The following is a 20,383-nucleotide window of genomic DNA, read 5'->3' as shown; positions in this document are numbered from 1 at the left end:
GCAAAGGGTAAGAGTTTCAGAACTGATAAGTTATGTTCGAAACACTTTTTTTTGTCTGAATGTTGACCAGCTGCAGAGATCTGTAGGCTTTCTAAAAGTCACCTTTTCTGGCTGGAGACATCTGAGACCAATACAGTGTATCAACTAGATTTATATTTTGCACTTGGATGAGTCTTAAACATTTCTATTTTCCTAGTTTATTAGTTGTATTGAAATCGCTTCTTCCCAAGTTACTCATTATTGACAATCCTTGACCCAGTGAACCCAATTGCTTCAGCTGATGGGTGTTACAATAGAACAAAGAGGTCCTGACTGCAGGCTGTTTTATAATCAAAGGAAATTTCCCAGCAGCAGTTGCACTGGAATTAAACAAAATTAAGGTTCAGGAAAACTTGTTTGGGCAAACATTTTTTCTAGAGGCAAGCTGAAGTCTATGCACCTTCGTCAGTGATTGGTCAACAGTAGGGCTTCTTCAATCAAGTCTTTGTCATTCAACAAGGTACAACTCATTTTCATGCACATTTTTCGTTGAGAAATACTGCACCAAACATCTTATTTAATGTAAAATTGCATAAATAAGATATCCTTGGCAAAAACTCATGTCATTAATTGATGTTATCTTAAATTAATTGACTATTTTGAGGAAGTGTACACTGGCTACGCTGTCTCAAAATGGACAAACAGAACTATTGCTCTTTTTTTCCTCATTTGCAAGCGCACTCATTCGGGTTCGCCTGGATGAATTTGGCTAGCCGCCAGCGGAACTGAAGCATGCTGACGCCTTTAGTGGGCATTTCTCTTTTGCCAAGATAATCCATCCAGCTGACAGGTGTGGCATATCAAGAAGCTGATTTAACAGTATGATCATTATACAGGTGCACCTTGTGCGGGATACAAAAGACCACACTTAACTGTTCAGTTTTGTCACAACACAATGCCACAGATGTCTCAAGTTTTGAGGGAGTGTACAATTGGCATGCTGACTGCAGGAATGCCCACCAGAGCTCTTGACAGAGAATTTAATGATTGTTTCTCTACCATAAACTGTCTCCAACATTGTTTTAGAGAATTTGGCAGTACGTCCAACCGGCCTCACAACTGCAAACCACGTGTAATTGTGCCAGGCCTGGATGCACATCTAGCTTCTTCACCTGCGGGATCGTCCAGCCACCTGGACAGCGGCTGAAACTGTAGGTTTGGACAACTGAAGAATTTCTGCCAAACTGTCTGAAACAGTCTCAGGGAAGCTCATCTGCGTGCTCGTCGTCCTCGGCAGGGTCTTGACCTGTCTGCAGTTCGGCATCATAACCGACTTCAGTGGACAAATGCTCAACTTCGAAGGCCACTGACGCACTGGAGAAGTGTGCTCTTCACGGATTAATCCCGGTTTCAACTGTACCGGGCATATGGTAGGCGGTGTGTATGGCGTTGTGTGGGCGAGTGGTTTGTTGATGTGAACTGAGTGCCCCATGGTGGCGGTATGGACAGGCATAAGGTACGGACAACAAACCCAATTAGCATTTTCTCTATGGCAATTTGAATGCACAGAGATACCGTGACTTGCTCCTAAGGCCCATTGTCGTGCCATTTATCCGCCACCATCACCTCATCTTTCAGGATAATGCACGGCTCCATGTCGCAAGGATCTGTACACAATTCCTTTAATCTGAAAATGTCCCAGTTCTTCCATGGCCTGCACGCTCACCAGACATGTCACCCATCATGGTTGGGATGCTCTGGATCGACGTGTACGACAGCGTGTTCCAGTTCCCGCCAATATCCAGCAACTTCGCACAGCCATTGAAGAGGAGTGGGACAACATTCCACAGGCCACAATCAACAGCCTGATCAACTCTATGCGACAGAGATGTTGCGCTGCATGAAGCAAATGGTGGTCACACCAGATACTGACTAGTTTTCTGCACCATCCCCCTACTTTAATTTTTTTTTTTTTTTTTTTTTTTTTTTTTAAAAGGTATCTGTATTCCCAGTCATGTGAAATCCATAGATTAGGGCCTAATGAATGTATTTCAATTGACTGATTTCCCTATTTGAACTGTGTGTAACTCAGTCAAATCTTTGAAATTGTTGTTTTTATATTTTTGTTCAGTATAGATAAACGATTACACTATGGACCCCCATGAAGAGTGTTGTCCATTCCAAGTAGAAAGCACTTAACCTACTTCCATTGAATATCTTCAGTACTGAACATCAAGGGCAACACTGGGTGAAGTGTCTTATGGTTCTTCTGGGAGGAGATGCACTGTTCCTTGTCGGTGGCACAGACAGGTACATCTTGTTCTCTACTAGCCTGTTGTACACATGCAACTTGTTGTATGTACACATTACACAGAACACTGGGTTGCTCTAGCTCTCTCTCTGCTTCCTGATAGTCACACTGATAAGGGCTGAGCTGCAGAGAGAGAGGGTGACTTTCACATGTCTCTCAACTCATGCCCCTTATCTCACTCGCAAAATGACTCAAGCATTTACGTCTATAGATATCTTAGTAAACCACTAAGAGCCTGCATAAGTCTGTTCCTGGACAAACAAACCTTGCATGTTATTTGGTGGTCAACAGTAGCTTAGTTTGGTGTTGCATGAAAAAGTACAAAGATGTGCTTAGCCTTGTCCATGGGTTAGGGTTAATGTTGGATAAGAGATTTTGGTCATGTCTGACTCTGAACACCTTATTCAATATATTTCAGGACTAAACAAGACTGCGTTGGTTCTGAATACACTTAATTGAAAATGAGAACTATCACATGCAATGTCAAAGTGGAAAACATTGAGGGTTTTCCCCTCCTGGGCTCCAGAGTTTGAGTTAGGATTCCGCACAGAGTTAGAGGTCAACGTAGAAGATAAACATTAGCCTGCTTTGAAAGTGGAGTGTGATTTAGGACTGGAGATCTGAGGTCAGAGGGAGTGTTTGTGCCATCATAACGTTGACGGTGCTATAAAACTGCACTTAAATCAGACTCTATCTCAGTTTAAGGACTTGCCCTTTAAGTTTGACCGGCAGGCTTCCCCTCTCCTCTCAAAACATGGTAAAGCTCAGACAGAGGTAGGATTGTTAAATGTTTGCCTGCCAACAATACTTAGCACCTCTGACTGCCGACACTGTTAAATCTCTTTTGTGTTCAAACAGCAAAGACCTTGAAAGTTGTCAGCCACTCAGCCTTGTAAAAATACTCCAAACCAGAAGGTGGCGGTGTTGGTGTTGGACAATGCATATCCATGACTATTGCTTATGGTCTAAATTCAAAGCTATCTGTGATAATGTTGCTATTTTGTAGAAAGGCCTTGTAGATACTAGCCAGATGGCCACATCCTGTACTGCCAGTGCCAGCACATAGCCAAATGCTTAGGTAGCTAGTGTTAGCATATGCACCAGCTAGCACAGCTAGCTAGCTAGCTAAGGACACTGCATTAACTTGGCACTAACAGCTGTTTCATGAAAATTGAATCATAATGGATTAGCTAGTTATGTCAATACTAGCTAAATCAAATTTATTTATATAGCCCTTTGTACATCAGCTGATATCTCAAAGTGCTGTACAGAAACCCAGCCTAAAACCCCAAACAGCAAGCAATGCAGGTGTAGAAGTATGGTGGCTAGGAAAAACTCCCTAGAAAGGCCAAAACCTAGAGAGGAACCAGGCTATGTGGGGTGGCTAGTCCTCTTCTGGCTGTGCCGGGTGGAAATTATAACAGAACATGGCCAAGATGTTCAAATGTTCATAAATGACCAGCATGGTCAGCTACAGTGGTTAGCTAGCTTGGAGGAAGTATTTAGTGTTGTGTGCATTGTCTGTGCACTTAGCTACCATCCCATAGCCTACATTGTATATGAAGTGTGACTGGCTCGTCTGTTGTGTACTGAGATTATTATTATTTTTTTTTTATGGCTCAATGTCGTGGGGGTTTGTGCTCTCTGATTGGCTCAAAGTCAAGTTGTTGGCCACGACAAGCATTGCGATTCCACAAGTAGAATCGATAGGTTTGTTGCTACTGGGTCGGTACGTAGCAAGTACCACTTTTGTTCTAGCAAGAGAAGGAATGGTCTTCCACTGTGAGATTTATCTATTGGCAGTCATATTCTTGGTAAGTTTCATGCTGCAGAACATTATAGGGGACCACTTCCCTCTGTGGCATCAGACAGTGAAGCATACAACCATTAAAAAGATTGCGTACGTAAGTCCAGTTCATCACCAGTAACGTCCTAACTTGCCAATGACGAAGACAGCATTTTCCACTCATTAGGCATGTTCATTTACCTATCTAAACCATACATGTTTTTAACCCCTGTTTTCAATAGCTTTCAATACCTCACCTTGCGAGGATAATGGCACTGAGACTTTTTCTAAGGTGGATGGATTATCTTGGCAAAGGATAAATGCACACTAACAGGGATGTAAACAAATCTGAACAATTTGAGAATTAGAAACTTTTTGTGTGCAACTGGAACATTTCTGGGCTCTTATTTCAGCTCATGAAACATGGGACCAACACTTTACATATTGCATTTATATTTTTGTTCAGTGTACAAAGCTGCCCAAAGTAAAGAGTTCGTATGGGTCGTGCCATGTCATTTCAGCAAGCCATGATGCCCACAATCTCAGATTGTTCACTTTTTTTCACATACTACCAAGCTCTGTTCCTGCTATTATCAGAATGTATGAGTGGGCATAAACCTAAACTTCAATCACTCATTTCTCTGAACAGGGGGTAAAAAAAATCATCAACAAATTGACTGGAAAATTACATATTTTTGAATTACATAGTATGAAGAAACATTACTCTGATCCGCAGCCTCATAGTACTTGTCAGAAACAGAGAACTGATACTGGTGGTTTGGGTGGGCTTGGCATGGGATGTGGGGGGCATACATTTTTGGGGGGGATGCATTCCTCATGTCATTGTTAGGAAGAAGATGCATGGGTGAAAGTAGATTTTATTTCTAACCAGTATGGGACTACCCCCCCCACCCCTTTTTTTTCTTAACTTTTTGCATGTATTACCATTTTAATGTGGCATTAGCACAACCAGTCATGTTTTTATCACTTTAAAAAAAGCACTCCTTGTAGGCTACACGCGCAAAATAATTCCAGCATCCAAACAAACAGTGCAATTTGATTAATGGAAAGAGACCTCTTTTACAAAACACCTAAATGTTCTGCAATTTCGTTATTAGGCCTACACTTGTAGCTTCAATTCTCGTGTCCAATGCTGTCCATATGTGTGTCTCCGTATCTTTTATTATTTTTTTTCTCCCCAATTTCGGGGTCCAATTGTTCTATCGCTGCAATTCCCGTATGGACTCAGCAGAGAAGGTCAAGAGCCATGCGTCCTCCCCCGAAACCTAGCCAAGCCGCACTGCTTCTTGACACAATGCCCGCTTAACCCGGAAGCCAGCCGCACCAATGTCAGAGGAAACACCATGCACCTGGCGACTGTGCACCTATTGTGCTCTGCCCGAATTGCTAGTGCTCGATGGGACAAGAACGCAGCCAGCCAAACACTCCCCTAACCCTGACGGCACTAGGCCAATTGTGCGCCGCCCCATGGGTCTCCCAGTCACGGCCGGCTGCGAACCAGTCACAGCCGGGACTCGAACCAGGATCTCTTGTGGCACAGTTAGCACTGAAATGCAGTGCCTTAGACCAGTGCGCCACTGGAGGCCCTACAGCCACTCATCTCTGCCTTGGCAAAATGTATGTGTTCTCATCAAACCACAATGCAATTTGGAGCGTATACCACCTGGTTTCAAGTCAATTCGCAAATGTTTAATGTGGCTGACATGGTCATGTAAAATAATGGTGTAATAGCCTATAGTTTTCTTGGCATTCTGTGTTAATTATTGAGATAGGCTTATGTTTTGCTGGGACGCAATACCGGACCTTACCAGTTTACTTTCACCCCTGATTATAAAAATCCTTTAAATGGCCAATTTGTGTGCAATCAATAGGATTAATATTGCGGAAATGCTAATCTTATCTGTTTCTAACTTCAGAAATGGTTTCAGAACAATCTGAGATGGTGGGTGTTGAGATCATTTTGCAGTTTGAGGTGGAATGGGGGGGATTCTTCACAATTTGTTCACCGAATCACAGGAATGGCACCATCTAGTAGTCAGGATGTATGATGGGACTTAAACCTAACAACTTCAATGACTAATTCCTCAATGGTGGAAAAAAACATAGTATGAAGAAACAACACTCTGAGCTGCATCTCCATACTACAGACATAGAGAACTGATACTGTATACTGGTTGTTTAGGTGGGATTGGTGTGGGGGGTCCTTGAGTGGCATTTTAATTATTTTTTTTGGGGGGGGGGATTCCTAATGTCTTACTCATTTTTAGGAGGAAGTTTGGTCTAAATCGGATGTTAGGTACTATATTTATTGAAAATTATATTAATCTTATTTCAAAAGCCCATTTTTAAATAATACTATTTGCTTTATTTCTTAGATCAAAATAATATTGCAGGAATGCTCTTCTTAAGGATCTGAACCTATTTTCTAGTGCTTTTTGAGGTGGAACGACCCATATGTTAAATGTCTGGGAGAAGTCGAAGGTTACGAAGATGCTATTCTAGAAGGAGCTGGTTTGATTGAAATCGAGTGCGAGTATGTGTCTGGTTTATTGTGTTCTCCTGTGAATGAAAGGCTGTTGGTCTCTTGTGGGCTGTGTCAAGGACATAGTGCAGGAGTAATGTGGGAAAGAGGGTAATTCTCTGACACAGAATTGTTTTTTTTCCCCTCTGTGGGTGTAGACGGGTAAGCGAGAGGTCAAGCAAGATCAACACGGCCCTACCACTGAAATAATAAAGGCTCTGTCTCGGTTAGCTTTTTATTTTTCACTTTCTGAATATAAACATCATGACAGTGTTCTGTCTGAATGAGGACATCCCCAGGGACTTGTGTAGTATTCCCAGAATCCCTTGAGACTTGTTGGAGAGGGAATGTGATGTAGTCTGACTGTGAGAAAGGTGGAGCAGCCTACATTCTACTGCAGTATTCTCAGCCTGCCCCCTCCTATTATGTTTTATTGATTCATGTCGCATGCAGAAACCGTTAATTTGCCAAGTGAATTGTCCCCCACGATGAATTCGGGGAGGGGACTGTGGATCTGTCCCCGGCCATTAGTATGTTCGTACATTAGTCACACGTGATATCTCAGGCTGAACTGGCACGAATTTGACTAAACTTGGGTGAATGATGTGTCTTGCCATAGAGATCTGGCATTTACAGAATTACACTGATTGGCCCAAGGTGGGAGCTACAGTAATTAACTGAAATTTGTTAGTCACCCGCGATCGCTCAATTGGCCTGGGGGGGGCTGCATCATTCATGGGGGAAGACATGTTTACAGTTGCATGTAATAGGGAGCAGGTTCTCTCTACATGATTGAGCAACTGAGTCACAGATGTCTTCTAGCCATGGAGGCCAAAATAATGGGAAACTGGGCATTGTTATGCATGATGGGATGTTCATTGCTTAATTAACTCAGGAACCACACCTGTGTGGAATCATCTGCTTTCAATATACTTTATAGCCCTCATTTACTCAAGCATTTTCTTTTGTCAGTTACTTGTATATGCAACAAGGAAATTGCTCTCTGACACAGCAGCCAAAAGTGAAGTAATTTCTCCCTCACTCGGCTATTATTCACATACAGAGGAAAGATTCACACCTTTTGATAAAGATTAGCAACATTTCAAATGTTGAGCTATATTGTATGCAAAATGAAAAGGGGGGGAATTATTTTATACTAAGATGTTTTTTTCTCTCAAAGGTAGGGATCACAGTTATTTGCACCCCTGTTTTCAATACCTTTCAATACCTCACCTTGCGAGGATAATGGCACTGAGCCTTTTTTGAAGGTGGAGGGATTATCTTGGCAAAGGATAAATGCTCACTAACAGGAATGTATACAAGCTTGTGTGAAACTTGAGCGAAATAAGCTTTTTGTGCATATGGAATTTATTTTATTTTATCCCCTTTTCTCCCCAATTTCGTGGTATCCAATTGTTAGTAGTTACTATCTTGTCTCATCGCTACAACTCCCGTACGGGCTCGGGAGAGACTAAGGTCGAAAGCCATGCGTCCTCCGAAACACAACCCAACCAAGCCGCACTGCTTCTTAACACAGCGCGCATCCAACCCGGAAGCCAGCCGCACCAATGTGTCGGAGGAAACACCTGGCGACCTTGGTTAGCGTGCACTGCGCCTGGCCCGCCACATGAGTCGCTGGTGCGCGATGAGACAAGGACATCCCTACTGGCCTAACCCGGATGACGCTAGGCCAATTGTGCGTCGCCCCGCGGACCTCCCGGTCGCGGCCGGCTGCGACAGAGCCTGGGCGCGAACCCAGAGTCTCTGGTGGAACAGCTAGCGCTGCGATGCAGTGCCCGAGACCACTGCGATACCTGGGAGGCCCGTATTTTTTTTTTTTCAGCTCATGAGACATGGCACCAACCCTGCATTTTAAAAAATATATTTTTGTTCAGTATAATATAATTTCCTACTTTTTGAGTATACCATAGCTTATTATTTGAATTGTTTAGTATAGTAATTTACACATCTTTATTAGGGTTGTCAATAATTTCCAACCCCACTGTATTTCATTGCCTCTGACAGATACCTCCCCCGGGCACTATGGAGTCAGTAAGTGATAGGGAATAATTTCATATGGTTCATAAATCAATATTATTGATGTTATCCTTGGTGCTCAATAAGAAATTCCCAGGTTGGTTAAATGTCGCTTCCTTTTTGCTCAGTCTGTGCCCTCTGTCTGTAAACCTCTCTGGAGAGACATAGAGTGGCATGTCTACCCAGAGGAGATGCCTGGGCTTCTCTTACCCTCCATAATCTGCCCTCTGTTATTAGTTCAAGGTTTTACTTCCCTCCCAACACTGGGAGCGGTCAGTGGTGAATGATATTCCCCAGATAGTAATCACTCCCCAAGAATTCCAGGCGTTGGGTCTCAAGTACAGGGAAGACCGTGTCGGCCGCTTGTTATGGTTATCCGTTTGTGGTGGGGCATTGGACACACAGTTAATACAGTGACCTAATTAGAATTTTCATTCTCTCCCTTTCTCCAACTGAGCACAGTCTATCTCAGGGCAACATGTCCCTGTCACAACTGTCGTCTGTTAGGAAAAAGTTTCCAGTTGGAATTCAAGCTCAGAAACCGTAAGATCACAGGAACAAGGGACATTATCTACTCCGCTGAAAGGGATATTACAGACCAAGTGATCCATTGTAGCGCTCTAACTTAACAACCATTAGATTATTTGTGGTGGCATCTGGGTCCACTTAGAGAACAAGCTCCAGATCTCCAGAAGGGAGGTTCAGGTTGCGGCTAACACACTTATCAGCTGTGGGAACAAATGCTATCCATTTGTGTGTAACGAAGGCTGGCTCCAGCACAAGGGGCCCCCTTCACATGACTGTGTCAGCCTGGCTAGTGTTTTCCTAAGGATTTGAAGGAAGCTGTGCTTCCCACCTTTTTTTATGAAAATAGTGATTTACAGTTTTCATAGCTCAGCAAACCTGAGATGATGGATAAAGAAGTTTAAAACGCAGTATAACTATGTTGGGGTGTGATAAATTGCTCGGCTGACCTTGTTCTTGCTAGAAGACCACTTCATTAATATTACATTTTTCCATCCAAGTTTGTTTTCTCTGGTTTCTGTACATGGGGAATTTCACGCTAATGAAATGACGCTGTGAATTTATAGTTTAGGTTGTAGCAAGTCTAAGGTTTTCTAATGATCAATTAGCCTTTTAAAATGCTAAACATGGATTAGCTAACACAACGTGCCATTGGAACACAGGAGTGATGGTTGCTGATAATGAGCCTCTGTACGCCTGTGTAGATATTCAATTAAAAATCAGCCGTTTCCAGCTACAATAGTAATTTACAACATTAACAATGTCTACACTGTATTTCTGATCAATGTGATGTTATTTTAATGGACATGTGCTTTTCTTTCAAAGATGAGGACATTTCTAAGTGACCCCAAACTTTTGACCGGGTGTCTTAATAGAGGTCTACCTTCAACATTTTTTTTTCTTGTCTATCCACTCATTTACCAGGTGAGGGTTCAGAGATTAGTGTAGTCCTGGTTATCCAGCTGGGTTAGCTCCTGAGGTCAGAGTTCCAGACCTGTCGAAAGTGAATTTGTTCAGTAGCTCAATGCACTAGGTGCTGCAGGCACACTTCTCACTGTTAAACAATTGAATATAATGTGTTGAGCAGGGGTCTTGTTTTCTCCCAGCGTTCCTGTGCAACATAGTTGACCAACTCCTGTGGCAGTGGGCTTGGCCTCAGTGAGTCAGCTTGCTCAGGGCAATGGCCACAGATTGCACTCGGAACAGTGCACGATATTAATCCCTGACAAATTCCTGCCTCTCCAATCTAGCTGCGGTGAAATATGTGATTGTTTGAAAGATGGAAGCTTACTAGGAATCACAGGAGACGAGTTCTCAGGCCCAGTATTTTGAATTAATTTGATTTAAGGAGGGAAAGAAGCAGTGATGTGGGAAACTGGCAGGGTGGCTGGGCCTGGCGGTGACACTCCTCATCAGTAAGACCAAAGTACTTTGGCATGATGAGGGCCAAACTTAACTGCAGGCCACTGTGTTTGAAGTTCCCAACCATAGGCGGTTGGTGGCACCGTAATTGGGGCGAATGGGCTCTTGGTAATGGCTGCAGCGGAATAGGTGGAATGGTATCAAACATATGGTTTCCATTTGCTCCATTCTGGCCATTATTATGAGCCGTTCTCACCTCCACAGCCTCCTGTGTCAACCTGCGTAGCCTGAACAATTATGCCTGAAAAAGAGCTTTCGATGCATTTAAATCCTTGCCCTTATTAATTCAAAGGGCAATTTATGGAAGAGGGTTGCTAGCTATTGAAAACGTTTTTGTGGTTTGGTTACTGTAATGCTTTAATTTGACTGAATTTCACCATTCCCGTCAACCTTTTCTTCAGGTGGCTGCAGCATTTGGATGTCTCATCCCAGCTAGGACCCTCCAGCTCTGTCTCATGTCACTCCCCCAGACTTCCAGTCACTGGTCTGGTATGAGCTCATGTTGTAATCTCAGGAATATACAAAGCCCTCTGGAGCCCCATACGTCAGAGCTTGTGCCAGCCACTCAAACACAGACTAACCATGCAGTAATCGGTGGAATGTGAGGAATTTCTCTATTAAATGCTGATAAGAATCCAGCTAGTTTTCCCCACACCTGTGCAAGCTTAGAGGAGTGGGGAATGAATGAGTTTGTCTAGCATGGTATAGATTGTATAAGCACACAATACGATGGTGTAACAAGCACATAACTGGGGCAGCTGAGCAATGGGAAAGGTATACACCTCTGATTCTGGTGATCACCATCTGGGAGTTGGACATGCTGTGATCAATACTATGGAATGTAGAATCTAGATTGAGGCGACTGACGACAGGGCATCACAACATTGGCCATACATCAGAGGAACAAAATGTTTTGTTCTGTTGCTGCCGGGGAGGCAGGGTAGCCGAGTGGTTAGAGTGTTGGACTAGTAGCCAGAAGGTTGCAAGTTCAAACTCCTGAGCTGACGACAAGGTACAAATCTGTCATTCTGCCCCTGAACAGGCAGTTAACCCACTGTTCTTAGGCCGTCATTGAAAATAAGAATTTGTTCTTAACTGCCTTGCCTAGTTAAAAAATAAAACAGAGTTGCATTATTATGTGAAAGCTTAAGTTTCATGTTAATTTTACTACAATGAGTCCACTTGTGCTGACTTGAGACCTGACTCTGTTCTGTCTTGGCAGGTCCTGAGGCCTGAGTGCCATGCCAGAGGAGTCCCACAGTACTCTCCATAAGGGCTCAATGGGGGAAGGTAAGACCAGCCTTTTTAACATCTTATTGACCTTTTTATAGTTAGTCGTACAGTATGTGACATCTCAGATGCACTGGCAAACAATGATTACTTGGCAGTCTACAGCTCAAAGTCCATTAGTAACCTCCTTTGACTTTAATGTAATGTTTGTTTTGCGTCCCGGCATTGGATAGCTAATGTAACATTGATAGAAGGGCATTCTAATCCAAAATTGCAGATTATTTGCCGTCAGCCAAAGTACTGCATGGGTAGGTGGAAAGGGCTAGAAATCTGCAGAATAAAGGACATCTGAAGGATTGGAAAAGCAGAGCTCAGAGACCCATGAATTCCCTGCCCACAGTCTGTCAGGGCTGACCTGGCAGAGCGGTGCTTTGTGTGATTCCGGAGCTGGACTGCCCCTTCTGCATAGCTCAGACCAAAACAAGGATCAGGATATGTCTGACTCTAAAACAATGATTATGCTTTGGCCAGCATATGTAGCTGACCTGCATGGTGGGGGGTGCTTCCTTAAATTCCATGGTATTTCAATTGCTAATTATCTTCAGTAAAAGAACTTGCCTGTGTCCACAATGCCCCCCTTCTCCACTGAATACATTTTGGCACTGAGCTTTCACTCTGGCTGCAGAATGCCAATGTGTCAATGGCTCTGTTTTCCCCCCCACCGTCCCTTTGCCACCACCACGGCCAAAAGAGGCCAGTGGCTGGGAGGGGGGGGGGACGTGTGCCGCCCTCATGAAGAGTTGTCCCGTTCCATCAGACTGCCTATAGCTCAGACTGCATTCAGACTACCTTCACAATTGAAGCCTCTAAAACAAATCTCAACTTTTGATTTAGCCCATCCTCATATTGTAGTTAAAAAAACATCTTGCTGCTCATTTGGACTAGTGTGTGGAGTGGAGTTGTCGATTTGTCTCCTGCTTTGGATGGATAACTGTTAACAGGCAGCTTGGAATGCTGTCTCTCTCTTTTGAGGTAATGATTGGTTGAAGTGAAGAGGCAAGAGGAATGTGTGTTGAAAGGTAAACAATGAAGTCTGTCAATGTCGTGACTATCCCGCTCAAATTCACCTCTAGGGTCAAAAGAGGCCAAAGGTTTATAACATGACCACTCGGCTGAAAGAACATCTGGGGGATTGGTTTTACTGGTTACAGCTTTACAATTACTGTACACCTGACATGGCTAGCATGGGACAAACCCTGGGTTCAATAGTCTGCTTCTGCTCCAAGATGGCTTTATTTCATTTGATATATCAGCTGAAATGTTTTAATATACACAGTCAGGCTATGGTGGATTAGTACCCCCCCCCCCAGAGTCATTTAATACATTTTGAATTGACTGTTGGCTGAATGAAGTAAAACAACATTTTAGCATTGTTTAAGCTTTCTTTGTTTGGTGTTTATCTGTGTTTTTAGATCAATTGTTAGTGCATTATCCTCCCAAGCAAACTCTGACTTCTTCTAAGCAAACGAACAAATCAAATGGGTACGAGTCAATATCTCCATGCTGTATGAAAGCTAAAGCACCGCTGTGTGAAGCTGCTGATGGAACAACATGTCTGAACCCAGTACCAACAAACCTCCGGACCAGGGTGCCAAAGATGAGAGCTACCCCTGACCTATTTAGTAATGAGGACTGGAATTGGAATGTAGCTGTGTTTGCAGAATGTATGGAGCTTTAAAGGGGTAGGAGACTGAGGAATTCGATGGGAACCAGTCCAAGCAGCAGCTTTTCCAGCCCAGTGGGCCTGGGGCTACAGACTGTGGTGACCTGGCCAGGCAGGGATGACTGCTCCTCTCTGAGTGCTGCTTGTTAATGGGGCCTCCAGAGCTTAACTCTTTTACCCCCTCATTCTGCTCCTCTATCAGTCAGCCATAGGTTAGCTGGCTGCGCCAGATCCGGTGACATGCATACTGGTCCCACGTGGAGACTGCTTAGAAAGAGTTTTAATGCTAGTCTCATTCAGTGGCACTGGCAGTGACTTTTAGTCTGACCCAGTCCAAATCTGTATGTGCTTCAGCCAACTCTTCTATTACTGTCATGCCATGACCTATAGACTGCACATACAGATCTGGGACCAAGCTATGCAACACAAACTGTAAGATGGACACAGAGACGACCTCTTATTCATCAATGTTTTTGGGCAGATGGTGAAAAGGATCAGGTCTGAGCTCTTTTGTTGCCAAGGCATTTATATAGCACTACATTCAATGTCTTCCACTGCATTGTTCAGGACCCTGCCTCCCACTCCCCACAATCAGTTACATTGATTCATTTCAATGTGAATGATTTTACTGCCCCTTACAATTACATTCCGCCCAGAACTCTTCCAGTAGATTACGCAAGTTAGTCATAGACTCTGTCTCATTCCAAGGTCTGGGGAAGTTCGCCTTGTTATTGTGCTGTCTGTTAAAAAAGCTCTCCAAAATCTTGTTCCGTTTAGAAAACCCCACATTAGTTTCCTCTGTGATATGATGCTGCTTGTATTTGGAGTTGTTTCCTTTTCCTGTGTGATATCTGTCAGTTAACCTCAGTTGAGAAAATATGCTGCATGTCCTGGAAGGGCTCAAGGGAACTCCCAGGACAGAATGTTGCCCTCCCTCAGTGGGGCTCACTGCAGGGAAGTGCTAATGGGCCATGGGCCTGTCTGTGGACACACAGCCTGGTGGTGAAGTTTACAATGTGCTCACACCTCGGACCTCCATCAGACCCAGATGGCGTGTGTTGTCCAGAGGAAATGGGACTTTAAATAAACCGCAGCTGAAGTGGCTCTTTGGGGGTCATGTTGAATGGAGTCTTATAAGTGGATCATCACATGCCTATGCACTGAGGTCAATTTGGCACTGCTGGATCCTTCACCCCTCAAACGTTGCTTTGCAAGTAAACTAACAGGATTAAATCGGGGTCTTTTGAACAGAAGTGTCTTTTAAAACTTTGAATCTCTTTCAACCACTTTCTCCTTCCCTTATTAGTATTGGAATGGTGGTGCAGTGCAGAGAAATGTTTCCCTTGTCCCCCAATTCAGTCTTATCACTGTAAATTACAATGTTTGTTTTTGAGTTCTCAGGTATCTACTCCAGAATAAGTTGGCGGGAAATTATAGTGTGAATGTATATAATTGACAGTTGCGATTTACCTGTTTCCTTGTCAGGAACCAGGTAACTGAAATGGAAGAATGCACATTAAACAAGTGTACAGTGAACTTTCAAATATTTAAGAACAGGTCTGAAGGATAAGCGGTGTCTTAGGAAAAAATGTCAACCACAAACAGTTTCACTTGTGAGCACAGGAGTTCTCCAAACTTACCAACAACTAGCTAGATCTCTGACCTTGACATTTCATGTGGAATGCAGGTTCAGGTTATGTGTGCTCAGCCTCAGTCACTGCTGCTATTCGGGTTTATTTACTGACCTCCAAGCTAATCATTAACATCCCATTTAATGTCCTTTTAGAGGTAAAAGTAAAGTGTAAATAAAACAAAGTCTAGAAGCAAGAAAGAGATTGCATACTGGTTAACTCCCCTCAACAATGCAGTACGATTATTCAATTCTTAATTACAAAAGCCCAAATACAAAATGTAAAAAAGAACAAGTTGTAATACAAATTTTAAGAAAGAAAAAAATCAGAATCATTGTCTTGTCGCTAGTGATGATTCATGGCTATGGTATTGAGTTTTTCCTGTCCTTTAGTTGCAATGTGCACGATGATGATGTAGACTTATGACTAATCCTCAGCTTCAATCTCTGTGCATATGCTGCTTCCTGGGGAGGAGTCTTTCCCAAGGGGATAAACTCCAGACACCCCATGTTCCTTTTGTCTGATCTCTGTGGGGGAACTGATAACCCCGGCCAGGGTTGTAAGGGTGTGTGTTAAAGGATGGAGGAATATTGGGGCATTGAAGCGGTCATTGAGATGTAGAGAGAAATGCCATTCTTGGCTTTATCCTATAGCAAAACAGGGTGATGCCAAGCCCTTGACTCTGAAAGGCTCAGTTAACCGATATAAGGGGCCCCTTCGGATCCACAGGAGATTTTTCCTGTGAGTGAATGACAACATACAAAAAGTAGTCATCGTTCAATTAGAGGGTTGGATTTTCCAGTTTGTGGCTTGAGGAGGTCCCCTTTCTGGCTAGAAGGGATTCTCCGCTAGATATTCAGATTGTGAATGCACAGTCAAGAGAAACCGATGTAAAGAAATCAAGAATGCCTTGCAGCAGTTTATTCAGGAACGTAAATATCGTGCTCATGGACATGTGAACTGTAAATTCCTCAAGTATTTCTACAGCTTGTTTTGACAGGGTTTAACATGATCTTGGATGATAACTATTCTTATGAATCAAAGCATAACAAAGGGAACAAAATGTTAAAGTTCTTGGGATTTTACAACAAAAAGGTTTTGTATAATAAGCTGTCTGGCATGGCAGTTTGCCATTTTGTGAACCCTTGCCTCAACGGTGTGAATAAGATCCAATATTTATTCTGTGTCCAGCAGAGTGCTCTGTAGTTTCAGTCAATGTCTGATACAAAATCACAAGGCCTTGTTGGACATGATTCACCTTCTTCAATAATCACGCAGCTTCATTTGATACATGAGTCAGGATGATTAGAAGAACAACTATGTGAAGTAGTACTAACAGAATAGGTGGGGCCACATTGGTGCCTGCTTAGGAGGAAAGACACACACAATGAAGGGACTTTTATATATGGTTCATTTTCATCCTGGCGAACACCATGCCACTTTTGCATGCAAATATCAGACCGCAACAGGAAATGAGTCCAGGGATCAGTCCAGGGATCAGGAGAACTGTATAACACTGGTGTTGGAGACAGAGTGCCTCCTCATGCTCTCAACCTCTTTAGAGAGCGAAGAGGACATATTCCTCTGTTTTCAAAGGTGCCCATGCAACTAGAGGAGGGAGAGGGATTTGCATTCTGGATGTTGGAGACGGACACTCATGTTCCTCTGTCCTAGCTCCTGATTTGGTTAGAAACATTCAAGGATGAAGATGGGTCACTTGTAATGGAGAGTGTTTCCTATCAAACAACATAAGGATTATGATGACTACCAAGTATCCATTATGCGGTCCACTTTTGTTCATAAGGAAACATCTGACTGGATGTGAGGGGTGCTAGCTGCAGATGTAGAGTCATAGGGGTGTGTCTGGCACGGAGGGAAGGTGCTCACTCATCAGATGAACGTTTCCCCGACTCTCTACTGCGGTTCAGTAGATTGGAGGTGAGCAGAAGGGAGTTTATCCCACCCTTATTAGGCATGTAAGTATGTCTCAGACTTAGGACAACATTGGAATTTCTCACCTTCGTCATAGTGGGGACCTGGGTGGTGAGGACCAAGTCACTGCACTCTTTTGTTAAAGGTATGTCCAGAGATTCTACAAAGTACGTTTCATTTGAATATTTGTTCTGAGGTGTATTTTTCAATTTATAAGATATTATTAGAAACTCTATCAAAAGTATAATTGTCATGGTTTAATCCCAGTTTTAGTTTAGTTTCAACATCACTATGGATCGATTTAGGCCCTTCTGTTATCTTATGTTTTTTTTTTTTATACCCTTTAGTTATTTATTATCTGACATCTTTGCATTGAGTCCTTTTAACCTATGTAATCAGTTCCTCCTATGGAAGGCGGGACATGTTGTGTAATGTGTCTTAGATAGAACTGTCTAAGAGCTCTGAGTCTCTCCATAGCAACTGCTTTGACTGGGCTGTAAATATAGCCCATGAGGAGAAACAACCCTTTGTCCAATGTAGAATTTACATATGAACATGGAAGCCTGAGCAGGTTGGTTTGCAAACGTCCACATGTCAATCTCGCAATGTTTTGAAACCGGCAGGTAATGCAGTCTTCTCAGTGATGTGAACAAAAGTTGTTGGAAAAAGAAAAAAGCTTCCTGATGGGAATTAATCCTATTGTATCACAGGGACCATGTGAGAAAATTAGGGATTACTTCTCATATTTGATTTATAGTGCTCTTTGACAAGACAGACAAATGTCATGCTGTCAGTGAAATGTCCCATTGAGGGATGTCTTTACTGAGAGACAATTTGCATGCTCAGTGTGAAGAAGGTGAACGACAAGGTGTTGTCAGAACAACATCCTTGTCAGAACTACAGTACATGTCTACCTTATTTGGTACTGTATGTCGTTGACATCAATCTTGTCATCACAAACAGACAGGGTCATATGAGTTGTATGGTGTCAACCTCTGACGAATGAAAGCTGAAATGGAAACATCTGTAGATTATACCTGTTCTAGACTGTCTGATTTACTCAGTGACCCTTCAGAACGTCTCGCCTTCATCTCAGTCTGTGGAAATACCATACTAGTGTTCAAAGCCAGGGGCTGCTGTACTCGCCATAAATTACCAGGGCCAAAAGTATGTTAAGGATAACTTCATTAGAACCATTGTTTCTAACAATGAATTTAGCATTAAGATGCATTCAGGAAAACGGGCCCAGAGCTCTTCTTCCAACTAGACCTAGTTTGGCTCAAAGAGAAATCTCATGGACCTGTAATTCTCATTTGTTAAGATGTCTGACATTGTTCAGTAGTCAAAAACATGCAGGCCCCATTCCCATAGATGATACTGTTGAACAGTGTTCTAATAAGTTGAACTATAGCTTCCCAGGGGCCGGGCTGTGGACTCCAAGAAGTAACAGAGGTCATGCTTGTGGCATTTACATTCAGTAGTCTGTGAAGTTTAACTTTGGTTTAATAGGCTGTAGCAACCAGGAATTCAAATAATTACAGCTAGGGGTTCAGAATGAATACAGCAGGCATGTCAGCTATTTTACCTCAACAGGGTGATTAATGAAACAGCCCATAATACTCCGTTCAGACGGAAGCAGTTGATCAGATGTAATCCCTTGTACTGTGTGTTACAATGTGACTTATTTTTTACTTATTCCTCTGTCATACTGTAGCTATTTGAAACAGAGGTCATACTTTGTAACTCTGTATTGTTGAAGGTGAGGCCTAGGCTAAAATATACTCAATACTATACTCTGTTTTTAACCTTGACTTGGTTAATACTTCTGTTTGACTAGATTAATGATTGTATTCAATTGGTAGCCTCAAACAGAATTTGACTAAAACGACCTTGGGGCAATTCCACGATAACGGAATTGCACTGACTAAGATTTTTCACACAAAATCTATGCCAAATTTAAAAACCATTTAATTTCAGAGTTTTAACAAATCCTACAACTCTATGCACAAGGACTACTTTAACAAGTTACACAGAACATTTGACAAAAACACATTTAATGGAATAACTGCAGATTAAAAGTTACACATTTCTGTAAAATCTCCATCTGGTTGTGACCATGATTTCCAGAAACTCTTTAAATATCTGCTCTAGAGGTCGACAGATTATGATTTTTCAACGCCGATACCGATTATTGGAGGACCAAAAAAGCCGCTACCGATTAATCGGCCGTATTTCTGTTGGTTTTTAAAAATATATTTTTAACATTTATTTATTTGTAATAATGACAATTACAACAATACTGAATGAACACTTATTTTAACTTGATATAATACATCAATAAAATCAATTTGGCCTCAAACAAATAATGAAACATGTTCAATTTGGTTTAAATAATGCAAAAACAAAGTGTTGGAGAAGAAAGTAAAAGTGCAATATGTGCTATGTAAGAAAGCTAATGTTTGAGTTCCTTGCTCAGAACATGAGAACATATGAAAGCGTGTGGTTCCTTTTAACATGAGTCTTCAATATTCCCAGGTATGAAGTCTTAGGTTGTAGTTATTATAGGACTATTCCCTCTATACGATTTGTATTTTATTAACCTTTGACTATTGGATGTTCTTATAGGCACTTTAGTATTGCCAGTGTAACAGTATAGCTTCCGTCCCTCTCCTCGCTCCTCCCTGGGCTCGAACCAGGAACACAACGACAATAGCCACCCTCAAAGCAGCGTTACCCATGCAGAGGAAGGGAAACAACCACTCCAAGGCTCAGAGCGAGTGACATTTGAAATGCTAAGAAGTGCTGGCAAAACGCATGAAAGTGCTGTTTGAATGAATGTTTACTCGCCTGCTTCTGCCTACCACCGCTCAGGACTTGTATGCTCAGTCAGATTATATGCAATGCAGGACACGCTAGATAATATCTAGTAATATCATCAACCATGTGTAGTTAATAAGTAATATTTTACTTTAAGATAAGTTTAATGCTAGCTAGCAACTTACCTTGTCTTACTGCATTCGCGTAACAGGCAGTCTCCTTGTGGAGTGCAACGAGAGAGAGGCAGGTCATTATTGCGTTGGACTAGTTAACTGTGATGTTGCAAGATTGGATCTTCCGAGCTGACAAGGTGAACATCTGTCGTTCTGCCTCTGAACGAGGCAGTTAACCCACCGTTCCTAGGCTGTCATTGAAAATAAGAATGTGTTCTTAACTGACTTGCCTAGTTAAATAAAGGTCTAAAAATATATATATATAAAAAAAATTG

General features: G+C 42.5%; 1 protein-coding gene across 10 annotated transcripts in view; it reads left to right on the top strand.

The window, feature by feature from the left end:
- LOC112256635 (pleckstrin homology domain-containing family G member 3) overlaps nucleotides 1-20,383 on the top strand; it is a 49,113-nt gene that overhangs the window by 730 nt on the left and 28,000 nt on the right. For 4 of the 10 annotated variants that reach the window (XM_024430011.2, XM_024430017.2, XM_024430018.2 and 1 more), the window contains exon 2: nucleotides 11,825-11,892. In XM_024430011.2, coding sequence (XP_024285779.1) covers nucleotides 11,844-11,892 — 49 coding nt within the window. In that variant the 5' untranslated portion in view covers nucleotides 11,825-11,843. Of the gene's footprint in view, nucleotides 1-417; nucleotides 500-2,110; nucleotides 2,290-11,003; nucleotides 11,092-11,113; nucleotides 11,204-11,824; nucleotides 11,893-20,383 lie in introns of those variants that run through there. The other 6 variants (XM_024430014.2, XM_024430013.2, XM_024430015.2 and 3 more) reach the window with 6 other exon arrangements.

The sequence above is a fragment of the Oncorhynchus tshawytscha genome, linkage group LG08 (genome assembly GCF_018296145.1).
Source record: "Oncorhynchus tshawytscha isolate Ot180627B linkage group LG08, Otsh_v2.0, whole genome shotgun sequence".
Classification (NCBI taxonomy): Eukaryota; Metazoa; Chordata; class Actinopteri; order Salmoniformes; family Salmonidae; genus Oncorhynchus; species Oncorhynchus tshawytscha.
This window is presented reverse-complemented; position numbering and strand designations above follow the sequence as displayed.